General features: G+C 37.3%; 1 protein-coding gene across 5 annotated transcripts in view; it reads right to left on the minus strand.

The window, feature by feature from the left end:
- Positions 1-5,628: 5,628 nt before the first annotated feature.
- The window catches only part of LOC104150287 (SMC5-SMC6 complex localization factor protein 1), a 36,653-nt gene continuing 27,496 nt past the window's right edge, over positions 5,629-14,785 (minus strand). For all 5 annotated transcript variants that reach the window (XM_068926419.1, XM_068926423.1, XM_068926420.1 and 2 more), the window contains 6 exons: positions 14,525-14,670; positions 12,315-12,481; positions 11,717-11,850; positions 9,656-9,748; positions 9,078-9,260; positions 5,629-6,636 (listed from right to left, as the gene is read on the minus strand). In XM_068926419.1, coding sequence (XP_068782520.1) covers positions 6,134-6,636; positions 9,078-9,260; positions 9,656-9,748; positions 11,717-11,850; positions 12,315-12,481; positions 14,525-14,670 — 1,226 coding nt within the window. In that variant the 3' untranslated portion in view covers positions 5,629-6,133. The remainder of the gene's footprint in view (positions 6,637-9,077; positions 9,261-9,655; positions 9,749-11,716; positions 11,851-12,314; positions 12,482-14,524; positions 14,671-14,785) is intronic.

The raw sequence follows: 14,785 nt of genomic DNA on the forward strand, positions 1-14,785 counted from the left end.
AAGACCCATCAGGGAACAAGTAATTCCTCATGTTCTCTGAGCGCTCCTAAAATCAGAAGGGGTTGATAGAGAAGATATGTTATCATCAGTCCACACGGTATCCATATGAAGTTCAATCTTTAGTAGTTTAAGAGCCATTATAGATAGCATGTCCCCCACGCAGAGAGGGTGTGCTTTGAAAAGCTTGAAGTGGTGATTGGTTGACCACCTCAAACTGCCAGATCATATTTGCTCTCAAAGGAAAATTTCAACAGATGTGCATGTACATAGGAGGATAGACAAGATAAGACGATAAAAACCTCATTTTGAAAAAAAAATCAGAGTTGGAGCCTTAGTGAGAAATAATAGCAGATGTTAAATTTTAAGACTGAATGGACAACTAAGGCAAATAAACAAGTGAAAATATTTAGATTGCAGCTTTATGTGTTTTTATATAGATCTTTTCAAAAAAAATTAGCTTTGCCTTTTCTCATTTTTCATAAGCATAGCTGGTTGTAGCTAAGCTGGTGTATAAATGGTTACATATCTTAGCAAAGCATGCATTAGTTTCACATACAAGAGCAATGCGATTTGGTGCGCTGCCAGTTCTTCTTTATGTGATTCCACTGAAAAACTGTGGCATTTAGCAAATGTATCCATGCTCATTTAGGTAAGACCAGAATTACAGATTAATTAGACTTCAGCTGTTTGTAAGGAGCAAGCCACAAAAGGCAAACTTCCCTGGGTCAGCACTCTTTACAGTCGTACAAGCGGAGTGCTCAGTCTTCCAGTGCTTTACTTTCCCTTCCCCTGCATTCAGGATTGTTGACAATTTTCCAGCGTCAATAAGGTAGCCCTCCTGAAACATTAATGAAACTGGGATTGAAGGAACCCGAAAGTTGCATCTCAATTTCTTAGCTGAACTTCTGCATAGTACTTGTGCACTGTTTTTTTTTTCTTCTTTTTTCTTCCCTCTCTAGCCAGGCGTCTCTTTGAAGGTGGAAGAAAATAGTTATTCCTAATGTTATCAACCAGTCAAACAGTCTGTTTTTTCTTTTTTATATTATCACTAGCTTTAGGCAAATAGAATTTTTAAATATTTCTAATTATTTACTTGTGGAGACATTTTATCATGCTCTCAGAGCACCTGGTTCACAGATGCCTATGCAGATAGTGTTACTAGAGTCCTGTAGCTTTAACATTTCATCTCTTCTGCAAGCATTTCCTGCCTGCTGCAGGACAAATTCCACCAAATATTACTCGGTTCATCTTTTTTCCTAAAAGGAGGTGTTTGTTTAACATTTCTAGAACTGCCTAAAATATGCTACTAGAATAGTGTCTATTGATATCCTGACTTAAAATAACTTGCTAGACAAACCAGAATCCTCTTTTTTTCCTCAGAGATTACAAGTTTGGTCGATAAATTAAATGCATTTGCACTGATACCTTTTTCTGAATATGAGATCAGAGAGGAGCATTTGGCAAAGTGTATCTTTCAGAACAGTTTTCCTGAAGAAGCATCATCTCCGGTCTGGGTAAATATGATAAATTTATGAATTTTTAAGGATTTTATATATTGCAGTTTTGATGATTAATGCAGCATAAAACCAGTTAACGTGCATGCTAACAGATTAAAGAGGAGGTATCTGACAGACTTGAAACAGTACTCAATGGGGAATAATCCCTGAACAGGGAATGTTCCTCGAGGTGTCCCGGTGGGGTTGACACTCAGCCTTGCATTTTTCAGCAGCGGAGCAAATGCACGGTCATCCCTGTTTACGTTTGCAGGTGGCACGGGCGCTGGTGAAACGCGCGATGGCCACTCGTACGGATTGATCTGTATGATCTGTGAACAAGATGGGTCTTAACGCAGCCTGTGCAAGTTAACACCTAGAAGCACGGGCTGGAGGCCGTACCTACCTAACCAGGAACTGGCAGGTGGAGACTCTGCGTCGAGGAGGCTCTCTCGACCCCATGGGAGCTTGGCCTGAGGCTAAGGCGAGAAGGCTCAGCGTGGTCCTTGAATGCGTGGGCAAAGGACTAGTGGACGGAGGTGGAGGGTTGCTATTAACTCTGCAATAAGGCATTTGCGATGCTGCCTGCTTTGAACGCAGTGATTTAGCGTCAGTCTAGATGGCAGATGGCAGCGGAAAGAGCTTCAGACGCTTTAGATTTAGCTACCGCAACGAAGGGAGCTCGGGCACTGAGTTTGAACTGCCTTCTGAGTCTACGCAAACTTTCAGTAGTTACTGAAGCCGCAGGAGTATTTAAACAGTATGAGGGGAGCACTTTGCTCCTAAACAAAGCAACAGGTAAACGCTGGAGCAGAGACTCTTAGTATACTGGCACTAGTGACTTGTTTGCTAATAAGTGAAACTCTCTGGAATCAAAACGGGCTCTGTAAAACGTCTCAGGTTTTTGCACGTAAGCTGATGTGCTTCTGTCTGCTAACGGCGGTAATATGAAACAAACAGCGTGTGTCAGGGAAAACATAACACTGACGTTTGGCCTAAGACAACTTTTTCTTGGCAAGTTTTGAAGTCTGAGCAACGTCTTTGCATGCCGTGGTAATTACTGATGGCGTTTCCCAGTGTGCTCGTACCTTCTGTTTTGTTGCCACCAAGCACGGTGCAGCTGACTACCACTGTTCGCACTCCTGGCTGGGCAACGTTTGGTATATGGGAAAACCTGAGATTCTCAGACTGTATGCGGAAGGTGGAGAATACGAAAGAACTTGTTAAAACGCCTGGGCAAAACGTTTTGGTTGGTTGAGGAGGAAGATAGAAGTTTTTGCTTCTGAAGCACATGGGCCTTGTGAACGTATAAAGAAAAAAGGTGTGTGTGGGGGGTCGGGGTCGGTTGGCTTGTTTTTTTTTTTTTTTTTTTTGGCTTTTGACTAAGTAAGGAAGTGGGAAATAGTCTACATACCAAGAGAGAGAAGATTATTTTTAAAAACAGACACTTAATAGATCTGATTTTGTTGCAAATCTGATTTAAATGGCAAGATTTGCTATTTTGAGAGAACAGGTTCTCGCCAGTAACGTAGATAAAGCACATAAATGTAGTGCAGTCTTGTTTAACATAAAATTAAGATTATTAAGGGTATGGAGTTTGCAACTTTGAACATATATAAAACTATATATACATAATTCTGAATTTTGTTAAGAGTGTAACTGAGAAATAACAGGAAATGTTTTTTTCCTTTGAATAAGAAGCTTCACAACAAATTTTAACTCAAATATGAAGCACTCCTTCAATTCTCAACAAGGTGCTTGCTGTTTTTAAAAAAAAAAAAAAAAAAAGGCTAGAATGATGCAGGAAGATCCACCTCCAGGAGGTTTCCCCATGCAGAAATTGGAGAAAAGAGCTGTAAAATCACTTTCATAGGCTCTCTCTGCAAATGGGAGCTCAAGCATGTGTAACTTGGGACTGGTCAGGGAGTTTATCAAGACCTGATCCTTGTTCAAAGTGAGACAACATTAGGGAAAAATAGTGTCACCATAAAATTAAGGACTCGCAACGCATACCCATTGGATAGTTTGGTTAAGGTTGCATGGGGAATATTAATCCTGACATTGGCAAACTTTTGAATGTTTAATTTTGCCATGTTAATGACGTTCATTTAGTGTATGTTTTCTCTACAGTATCTTGGAGAGATGTACTCGTGATCAGTTTGCATAGATAAATAGGACTTAAAAAAATAGATGCCTTTTTTTCCTCTGAATGACATTATAGCAAATATTTTTTAGAGAATAACTGGATTAAGCAGAATTGTCTCTTTATTAGACTGAAATAATGCTTTTGTTGCTTTTGTTTGTGTCACTAATATATTGCATTAAGAATAGATATGAATATTCTGAAGCACCTGCCTTTCCAGATCCACCAGCGTTCTCTTGCTGTGGTTTTCCAAGCAAGAAAACGCTTGTGTTCTTTCTTTCACAGCAAGAGAATGCTGTGGTTTTCTAAGTCCCAATTATTTTTGTCTCCAATGATCTATCAAATTCGTAATTAAAGAAAACTTAAATATTGCCAATTTATCTGCACATTTTGTATTCCTTAGAAAGTACGTAGATAGTATTTCTTTTATTGTGTCCTGCAACAAGGAATACTGAAGTTCATTTTTAGTCCATCTCGTATACAACAGAGCCTTTTTGGTGTTGCTTTCTTACTCCAGTCATCTTATTGCAGAAAATCAGAAATGCACAAACAGAAACAAATCCAGTATGAGCTGACCCTTTATTTTATTAGAGCAGGCTGTTCTGCAGGCATGTATAAAAACAATAATCAGTCATTAATAAGCACTGAACATTTGTAGTGAAGATCTGGTTCCAAGACCAAACCAATCTGAGCATCTTCAGTGGATTAATTGCTATGAGATCATATATCTCAGCTGCAGAAAGGCTAAATGGAAGTTTTAATGTGCTACAAGCCAGCTGCATCAATGTAACTTATTCCCTCTAGTCAAGCAACATCAATTTCAGAAGCAGCTATTATCCACACCCTTTCTTTTAGGCTTCTTTTTAAAATATTATAAATTGCTATTACAGAAGAATTGCAATTGGAAATGTTACTAATTAGTACCTTCCTTTTGAAAGCTAAGATGTTAAATTATTCCTAATTTATTATTGAATCCATTTAAAAAAAAAATCAAATTCTAAAGCAACCCCTTCTTCTCTTTTCCCCTTAGAAGTCTATCTCCTCTCAGACCCTAATCTGAATGGCATTTGGCCCTGGATCTATACAAAGATACACGGCAAGAAGCGTATTCATTGCTGTAGAGATGTGCAACAGGAGCTCTTCAAAACACGTAACTCTCCCATTCGCGGCCTTCTTATGCAGCAGTATTATACAGTTCAGCTGCCTCAAGAGCCTCAATACTTTTAAAGAACAGTGTAGGATTTTCTCCTTTTCTTAATTAATTAAAAGGACCATCTGATAGAAGATGTAGCACACAATCGTAAATTAGTTTAGAGGATTTATCATGTGTAGCTTGCATGTATTCATAGACTGAAGAACAAAATTCTAATATTAAATGGGGTGTAATTTTTAAGGAGATCCATATTTAGTGTCAGAATCTGATGCTCAGTACACACTTAAACTGGCTTGTCTAATCCTTTGTAAATTCCCCTGCCAACATAACTAGATTTGTGCCACTACTTCCACCAGCATCTTTATTTCAGAGAATCCCAAGAGTGTTACCAGATCACTTTACACATTGCCAGTGTAACGAATTTATCAAAACGCAGCAAGCCAGCGTGAGTTAGAGTAAAGCCAACGATACCACAAGTTACGCTGAGGGCCACTCTGGCCCTTCAGAGTGTCACTAGCCTGGGCAGCAGGAAGATGAGTTGATGGTTTGGGGACTTTAGTCAGCTGTGGCAACTGGAGTTGCGTAAAACACCTGAGCATCGGACCCTGCCTCCAAATTAGTTGCTGCACAAACGAACACGTGACTGCAAGTGCCACAATGCTGGGGGTTGGGGGAGTTTTCCACGCACATTTGTGTGACCGTTTCTATCGAATTAAAGAAACCATGGAAAATGTCAGCAAATTGAATCTGTAAATAAATACACTAACTTCTGTTTTTATTTTAACTCTTATAAGACATATTCCTAATGATAGAATAAGGAAAAAAAAAAAAAAGGGATGTAATTTTTCCATATGTTTTATTGACAGATATTTAGAACATCAGTTTTATTAAAATAGATTAAAATCTGTTGATATACATTTGTTATTGTAAGAAAAAGCAGCGCGTTATGGTGTCAAATTCAGGTTAACTTTAGGATTGCTACCTTTGAAAGCCAAAGTGTATTAAGGCACAAGAGTGGTAACAGAGATTTTTTTTTCAGGACAGAAAAAGCAAATTTTAACTTAGTGCAAATGACGTAGCATCCCCCTGAGGTGGTCACAGACATCCAGATCTGTCTGACAACTAAAAGGCATTGGCAGTGGAAAAGTTTTGGCTAAAGAAGGCACTGAATCAATGCATCCCACTTCCGGGTTCCATTAGGGGAAGTATTGACATAGTTGGAGGTGCTACTATGGTCTCGTGCAGGGCTGTGAAATTTCTACTTCCTTAGCTGCCACAAAAATAACGTTGGCCAAATACTAGTGGTTAACAGTCAAGACTTAACCAGTGCAACTGGCTTGGAAGTTAACTGTTGAAAAGATGTAAAGTAGAGAGCTGATTTGCCATTGCCATAGTTTCCAGTGTTGCTAATAAAGCCTTCGTCTGTTCTCCAGAAAAAGCAATCATGTGTGCAGATATTTCTTGAAGAAACTGTGGAAGCTTTTGAAAAGTTTCTAATTCTCTCAGATATGTATCTACTAACCAATCGGCAGAAAATATATTTTTCAACTTGGAGTCGTCACTAGCCATTACTGGAAGTGTATTTGAAGAGGCTACCTCTCCGAGAGCTAACGTAAAGGGTGAAGACAGATTATAAACTGAACAAAAATTTAGCAGCATCTTATTAAATAAAATTAACCACAGTTCTATCTGCTGACTGTGGAAGTCCTGTTCTGTGCGTTCATAGAAGTTTTCAATTGTCTCTTCTGGATGAACAATATTCAAAAGTTCTTGTTTTACTGGTAGGGACTCAACGTAATCCAGTGGCAATTTTCCATTGGAGTCCCTCTGCTGTAGAAGCACTGGTCCTGCAGGAAAAACAAACGTTAGTAACAACAGCATATTCAGTTTGGCAGTTGATTTTTGGTTTGTTTTTTGCCAGTAGCAAGGTGTCCGTTTAAATTCCTTTTTGTACAAAGTTATGTTGATGCAACTGATGGGTCACATATTTACAATACAATCTAGAAAAAAAGAACCTTTAGAACAGTTTCTTCATGATTTTTTTGCCTTAATTTTCTTACTGATTTTGCTAGGTTGAAAGATGAATGTTATTCCATAGCAATGGAAAAGAGATTCAATTGTGTCTTATCCTAAAATTTCAAGTAGCAATATATAGAAAATGTAAAAATAGTGTGTTACTGCTGATGTCAAATTTCATTAAGCATTTTACAGGCCACTATATTTGCTGAAACGGACCCCAAATTATAGGGATTTGATTACGATGGTCTTTATTTGCCTTTCTGGATGGTGTGGCTGACCTTGTGCTAGGCTGTGAAGCAAGACAAACTGTTGGGGCAGGAATCCTAGCCTCCCTCAACAACTAAGTTACGAAATTTGTTCCTAGCAAATTTCTGAAATGAAAAGTTAAATACAATAATAAATAGACATAAAGTAACTGAATGGGAATGTTTAACTTGTTCAGATTATACTAGATTCTTTTTAGTATCTTCTGTTTATTAGTACGATGGAGCTATTAATATTTAAACAGTGTGCAGATGTCTTAAGTTCATGAAATGCTACACCAGTTTAAAAAAAAAAGGGAGTTAACACACTACAGGTGGTAACAAGAACAGAACAAAAATTGTCTTATGTAAATTTGGGATAAAGCAATAATGCAATTTTATAACTTGAATATATTTTCAAAAATATATTTTAATTACAAGAGGCATTTCACCACATTTCCCATTACTAGAGTGTGATTACAGCAGTACTGTTTTAATCCATCACTGATTATGTAAAATAACTTTTGCAAGTTGAAGCTTTTTTTAGAGGGGGGGGGGGAAAGTACAAAGTTATTGCAGAGATGTACTCTAAGTTATTGTCGCACTGAACGTGTAACACACTTCCTACCATAGCATTGTCAGCTATTTCACAGGCCAAAACCCAGAGTGTGACAAAGGCAAGGATAAGGGTACGTGCAGCTTGTAGAGTTGCCAGAAAACCTTGATGAATGCAAGTGCAAGTAGATCTCTTCCCCTAGGACAACAGGATTGTTCACTGCCTATTCTTCACAACAGCCCAGGAAAAACGCACATCTGTCAGGGCAATGCCACTTTCAGTTGAGGAGCTGGGCTTAATATTGGCTATTGCATCACTTAGACCGATTGAAATCAGCCCAGGTATTGGCTTGGCATGTCAGATACGTGGTTCAGTGGATACAGAAAACACCTGGGAGCCGCAGAACTGAAGCTCGGCAAACACAGAGGTAGAACTGCAGAGGAACGTATTGATTATGAGATGGTGCTTGTACAACAGACACAGAAATTGCCTTTAGGGGGCAGGAGAAGACTGCAAATACAGAGATCTTCTGCCAGGAATGAAATAAAATTTTGTTCCTCTAGCTTAATTAAGTAATAGGCCATCTAAATACAGTGCATTCTTTTGCCTTATGGCTGAAAGCAGAATGAATTTTTTTTGAAAAGTTTTGGACTCCAGATACAATGCACAGAGATTAAATTGACGCAGTAGGTCAGCGGCAAGGATATTACAAATTTTAGTAAATGAATAAAAGTGGGCAGAATTGATATCCAAGTCCATTCTCTGCAGCTGCTTTTTTAAAATGTTATGTTAATTATATTGATACAGTGTATTTCAAGACAAGATACATGTTCCCTGTCACTGAAGGAAAAATATTGTTCAAAACATTTATCACGTGTCTGCCTAAGGGGCAATGTATCTTTTTTTAGAAACTAAGGCATCCCTCCCGCTGTTATCCCTAAACAGCAGTTATCACAATTACAATATAGAGTCCTTTCTTAAACTAATTACTAAGCTAATTGTGTTCTTCAAAGACCATCACATTAATTTTCATAAATGCTGAACAAATTTATGTTGAAATACATGATTATATAGAGATTTACCGATCTATTTTTGCAAGCTATGGTAAAAATAGATCAAAACAAAAGAAAATCCTTAGCACTGCTTGGTGACTAGGTAATCTTTATCTTCATTAATGAGTTTGGAGAATATAGTTACAATACATATGGTGGAAAATGCAGAATAAAAACATTACCATATTGGAAAAAAATGTGAAAATCCTGGTTAATTTCATATTCAGCTGATCAAGATAAGTGTGAAAACAGTAATATTTTTATTGTGACCAAAACAGCTTGGCTTAAAAATGTTTTAAAATAAATATTTTATAATAACATTGTATTTTAAGCAGCTATTAAGAAAAACAGTACGGACTTCGTATGGACTCGGAACAGTGGATAATTTCCCTAAACCAGTTTAGCATAAATGCACTCACCCCCACGCTGAAGTAGCAGCTTGCCAATTTCTACATGTCCGTTTGACAGTGCATCATGCAAAGGAGTCACCCCGTCCACTTGACTGAGCAGGTCTACCTCTGGACAGCGTTGCAAAATTTCACGGACACACACTGTGCTGCCATGGTTACAGGCTTCATGCAAAGGCGTCCAGCCAGCATAGTCTGAATTATAAATCAAGGGAAGTTTTAAAACAGCAGAAGTAGTAGTAAAATGTTAATAATGTAATTCATTAGACAGCAAAACACTTTATTTTTTAATATGCACTACTGTTACAATGGCAATTTGTGATTTCAAGAAGGAAATTTGATTGAAAAACATTTGAAAAAAATTAAATGTAATTTTTTTTAATCGGAAGAAAACGCAATGAGTGTTACCACGTGCTTTAGTTAGAAATTAGGCTTTCATCATTTTACTTTTAAAGTCCTGATTTTGTGTTATCTAAAATAATTAAGACAATTTTCATGCTATATAAGCAAATTTTATTTTCAAATAGGTATTATTACAGTTCTTTACCTGGCTTAATTTTTCAGTTCTGTAGAGAAAATGAAGAACTTACCTTTAACATTAATGTCTGTTCCAGGGGAAGAGAGAAGCTGAATCAATCTCTCCACTTTGTTTCTTATGCAAGCTTTATGCAGGGCTGTCTCTCCTACCATAAAAAATTAATAGATTACACTAGACTAGGCAAGATAGCAACTAAAGAAAATAATCAAAGTGCATGGAACTAGGAGACCTGGCTATATGCCAGAAAATTCAATAATGAGTAAGATTTTCCTTTGTCCTGTTTAACCATCTTTTAAGAAAATTCAAAAAACCCACAGAGCTTCTGTTCCACCAGAGATCCAGCAATGAAATTGTACTGCAAAAGGTTTAACACAGGAATTATCTCCCCCCAGTTCAAGGTTTAAAGCTTCAATCACACTATAAAAGCACCAAGTGATCACAGAACACCAAAAATACTGGGTTTTGAAGCAATAAAACTTTAGAGTGCAGTTGCCCTCCCTTAAATTTATTCATGAACCTACGTTAAAATGTATGGTTCTTTTTACACAGCATTTATAGCTTAATTCAAATGAATGTTTCTGGCTAAGCACGAGTGCCTCTACACACTCAAGTATAATTCAGAACTTCAAATCCGTTAACAGATGGTTTGCTGTTTCTCAATAGGCTGTCTGACTTGGCTACAGGAGCAAGGGAGGGGGGAAAGAGAGAGAAATAAATGAAGGGGTCTTAATAAAAAAGAAAAGAAAATCCTCTGGAAAAAAATCCCAAGTCTTAGTATCGTGTAAAGCTGAAGTAAGTGTGGTAAAATTGAACAGTAAGCAACTGAGAACTGCTGTTTACAGGTAAAGATACCATTAGTCTCTGCATGATTAAAAACTTCAGACCCATTCTAAATGCTATTTTGCTTTTACTAAGTGACTAGGTTTGAACAACAGCCAGAGGAAAATCTTGATGCCAGGTGAAAGATGACGCAACGAACATCTTAGAAATGAAAAATATCTCGGGCTAAATCTCTCAGCCTTTGTGATAAGATTAACATGGTATATTTTGTTATATTAATACTTTCACTGTGTAAATCTGTCAGCTCCATACTCATTCTTTTCAACAGAAGATACTACTTATGATTTTGGCAGGGGAAGAATAGGGTTGGCAGAAGTTTTTTTTTTTTTTTTTTTTTTGCCCTAGTCCTTCAGCTCACTTTTCTTTGTAAAAGTCAGCATGTAATAATTCACATCAATTTTACTTGCAAAAGCAATAAAGAGAAAAGGAACCAATTTTAAAAATGCATGGTCTGGCTCCGTTACTGAAGCTCGCTTAAATCCCAAAAGAGGGTGAGGTTTTATGTTCTTCGGTGTTTGTGACACAACTCTGATTATAATTTTTTGAACGCTCATAGCTTTCTTTTTGCCAGTTTTTTCTAAGCCCTCTCATGGGTGTCATTATTAATATAGCTGTGTTTTAAATGATGTAGGTAAATTGCTGACGATGATGATAAAAAGTAGTTCCAGCAAGTAATTCTGTTCAGGTAAAGCCTTATGTAAAGTATGTTTTATTACATTTGTCTAATAAGTGGGACCCAAATAAATTACTGCAGTGCTGTTTTATTCCTTAGGTACTTGGGTTCCAGTATAGCTAAGACAAAAGCCAAATGCCTTTCATAGTCTGGGCTGAATGCCTAGAAGAAAACAGTCCATATGCTTAACACAGCTATGTAACATAGCATACTCCTCAGTCTTTGTTCACAAAATGTCTAGGACTGAAAGAGATGAAGACTGAATTATACTTTCAAATCAGAAGACGTTGATCCTACCAAGCACAGGTTGAGGTGGATTAGCAAAGTAAGGCCGGCAAGACTGGAATGAGCTCACACAAGCTGTATACTGTATTTAATATCTGGGGGGGAGGGGAATGAAGAAGGCAGCTTTATTCCACCATATATACAATTCTTCCTTTCAAACAGATATTGAAAAAAAGAAACACGAACCACAAGAAAGAATTTCTTGGTCGTAAGTGGTCATTGTAGTTCAGCATTCATCAGGACAAGATTTTTAAACCTGAAACTGTTGATTCTACCCGTTTAAAATTCTTAACATAAATTAGATGAATAGAATACCTTTAATATTAGTCTTGTAAAAATGTACCCCTTCAGCCAAAAGGTAACAATTCTCTTTGGTGTACGAAACCTCCAATTCTGCTTTTGTTTTAAGCTTCTTCATCAATGGAGGGCGCTCATTAAAGAATAACTCACTGAAAAGACAGCAAAGTGGACACATGTCGAAAATTGCATTTTAAGATAATGTATATGTACTTAATACTGTTACAACATGCAAATGTCATACTTAGATCTATGCATTTCAGAGTTATCTCTGAAATATCTTAATCGTGTCCTTTCAGAGTCTTTTAATTGTATTAAAAATAGTAATAAATTTCCCACAATTAAACTTTTTTAAAGGTAATTCTATGAATGGTTTAACCCCTCTGTGTCTCCATTAAATTTAATATTGGGAAAATATATCAGTCCGCATATATGGAGGATGAGGGGCAAGGGGGAACCCCAGCCCAGAAGTGTTGCAGGTTCACAATGGAGCTTTCTGTCAGTCTCGGTAATTTGTAGACAACAAAACAGGTCACATAAAGTTCAAGAAATGTGTCAGGTCAGAAGCTGTCCCCCAAAGCAGAATAAAACTGGTGATGTTATAGGTATTACTTACGGTAGATCAGGCAGCACTTCGACTTGGTTCTGCTTATCACCATTTAGCATCAGTAATGCCCTCTGAGACTTGGGGCATGACCACTGCCCTATTTTCTTTTTCTTTGCTTTCTCCTTCCTTGTCTCACGCATCCCTACCTCCCCTAAAGCAGGCAAATAGGAACAGACCTGTTGCAAAAGTAACGTTATCAATGACCGTGTATACAGGAAATTAAAACGTAGTCAGTTTCTTTTGTTGCACTTTATCTTTACGTAAAGTAGTCATGCACCACCCACAGATTGCTGTATCTAAGTTTTTTAAAATATGATCCCTAAATGATGTTCGTGCATATAGATTTTTTTTAAAGTTGTCTTCTGCCATTTTTTTTTTTAGATTTCTGTATTAATGTACCTTGCTCAATATTTCACCCTTGCATACTGGCCTCAGAAGTAAGTGGGCTTTGTCTGAGCCAGAAAGAGGGAAATTCTAGGCCTCGCTCTTGGGATTTTTGGGTAGCTGAGAAAATCTTGATCTGTTGAGGTAGACAGCTGTAGTTCTACAGCAAAGCTAATTGATTCTCAGAGGCTTAATGGCAGCATTTACCAGCTTTTCTGCTCCAAACCCAGGGAGCAATTTGGCAAAGAAATACCACTCTCCTAAGATGAGGGGTGGACTAAGCCTGCGGGCCTTGTGTAGACAATAAGTGAGTTACCTCTTAGGTGCTCTCTCACTGTTAGGATAACCTAGGATGTTGCAGATGTTTTGGCTTCTTTCCAGTAGTTCAGAGGTTCCAATCCACCTATATCCCTCTCTTTAAATAGTCACATAAGTTGTTCCAGTTTGGCAAAAGCACGGGAAATAGTTCAGTAAGGAGACTCATTCAATGATTATCCAGACGTGGAAGCAGATTACATGTTAGCATGTCTAAAGAAAGATACTTAGAGAAGGCTTTGACTATCTAACAGATCAGAGTCTGCAAGCTACTTGCAATTGGTGAGAGACCCCTTACTTGTGCCCTCACTGTATATAATCACCAACTGAGAGTAGGAGGGTGCTTTCTGTAGAAAGCTTAGCTGACAAGATGCTATGTGAGGAGAGCTGGCAAAATTGACTCAGTTGGTATTTACTGTATGGAACAAGAAAAAGGTAATTGTAAAGCCAAGGAAAGCCATAAAAGGCACAAGAACTTGTTTTAAGCACTACACAAATTTTTCATTTAATTTGTTGCAGAGACTGACTGATAGCGATGGCAACATCAAAATTAGCCATTGCTACTGTGCGTGTGTTGACAACATGTTAAATGTTAGATATACAGTTGTTTTATTTTTACAGTTCTGGTAAGTCTTTTGTTCAAGCTGTGGTTAAATATAGCGTGTGACATATAATGATCTTTGTTCATAATAGGCTCCTGTAACATTCAGGCAAACCTCTGTTTAGAAAATGTATGAAAGTGTGAAGTTGTCTGGCTTTGATTTCACCTGTAGAATTTTAGGTCATACAGAAACAGTGATGGATTCCATATAGTGGCTACTCATTAGTATTAAGTTACTGAAGTGCAGCTCTAAGTCAGGGCATATCATTACCGTGTCCTCTCCCCGATTTGTCTGTATCCTTCTAGCAGTCATGCTTTTGAGAATTTCTTTCACAGTTTTCATCATGTGTATTTCCTCATCAACTATCATAAATTGTGATTTGAAGGCAAGAAAAGGTTTGCAAGTAGGAGAAAATTTTTAAGAAAAGAAATTTACAGGAATTCACTGTGGTTCAGGATTATAAAATCTTATATCAAACAACTGCCTGCACATAGCAGAATAATAGAAAATCACCTCTTTAAAAAATCTGAAGGGAAAAAAAAAAACCCAAAGTAAATCAAGCAACATTTGGCATTTTCCTTAACTACAAGTGTAATATCGCAATGAAGTATTTACATCAAAGATAATTTTTAGAAGTTTTCATTGTGACTTGTCATGTTACCTGTATGTAAACAGGTTGATTTGTACAGGTACTACAGATTCTCTGGCAAGAAAAATTTTAGCATGGTTTTGAACCTTGATCTCAGGTTAAAAAAAAATTTAAAAGTGGAAGAGTTTATGTTCATGTAGAGTAAGATGTATGCAACGAGCATGACCTTAAACCATAACAAAAGATGTTTTTCAAGGCTCTTTCATGACAGTATTACTTGTTGCATACTTAAGTGTGCTAGGTTATTATGAAGTACAAGAGTTACTCACTATTTTCTGAAGAGAAAGAGGTTCTGTAGAAATAGGTATATTCCTCTGTAAACATGTTTTTTTAAAAACTGCTTCTGCAACAAACATTTGAAGCCAGAGGGATGGTATGGAACAAATGAACATTTTTAATTCATGTATTGAAAAGTCTGGATAAAAGCAAAGGGGAAAAGAGGCCTTAGAATCAGAGTATGTTATCCATCATCTTATAACAAGTCCAGTTGCTGAAAAATGCTCATCAGATTTTAAAAGGCAAAACACTGC

This window comes from Struthio camelus, chromosome W (assembly GCF_040807025.1).
Source record: "Struthio camelus isolate bStrCam1 chromosome W, bStrCam1.hap1, whole genome shotgun sequence".
Classification (NCBI taxonomy): Eukaryota; Metazoa; Chordata; class Aves; order Struthioniformes; family Struthionidae; genus Struthio; species Struthio camelus.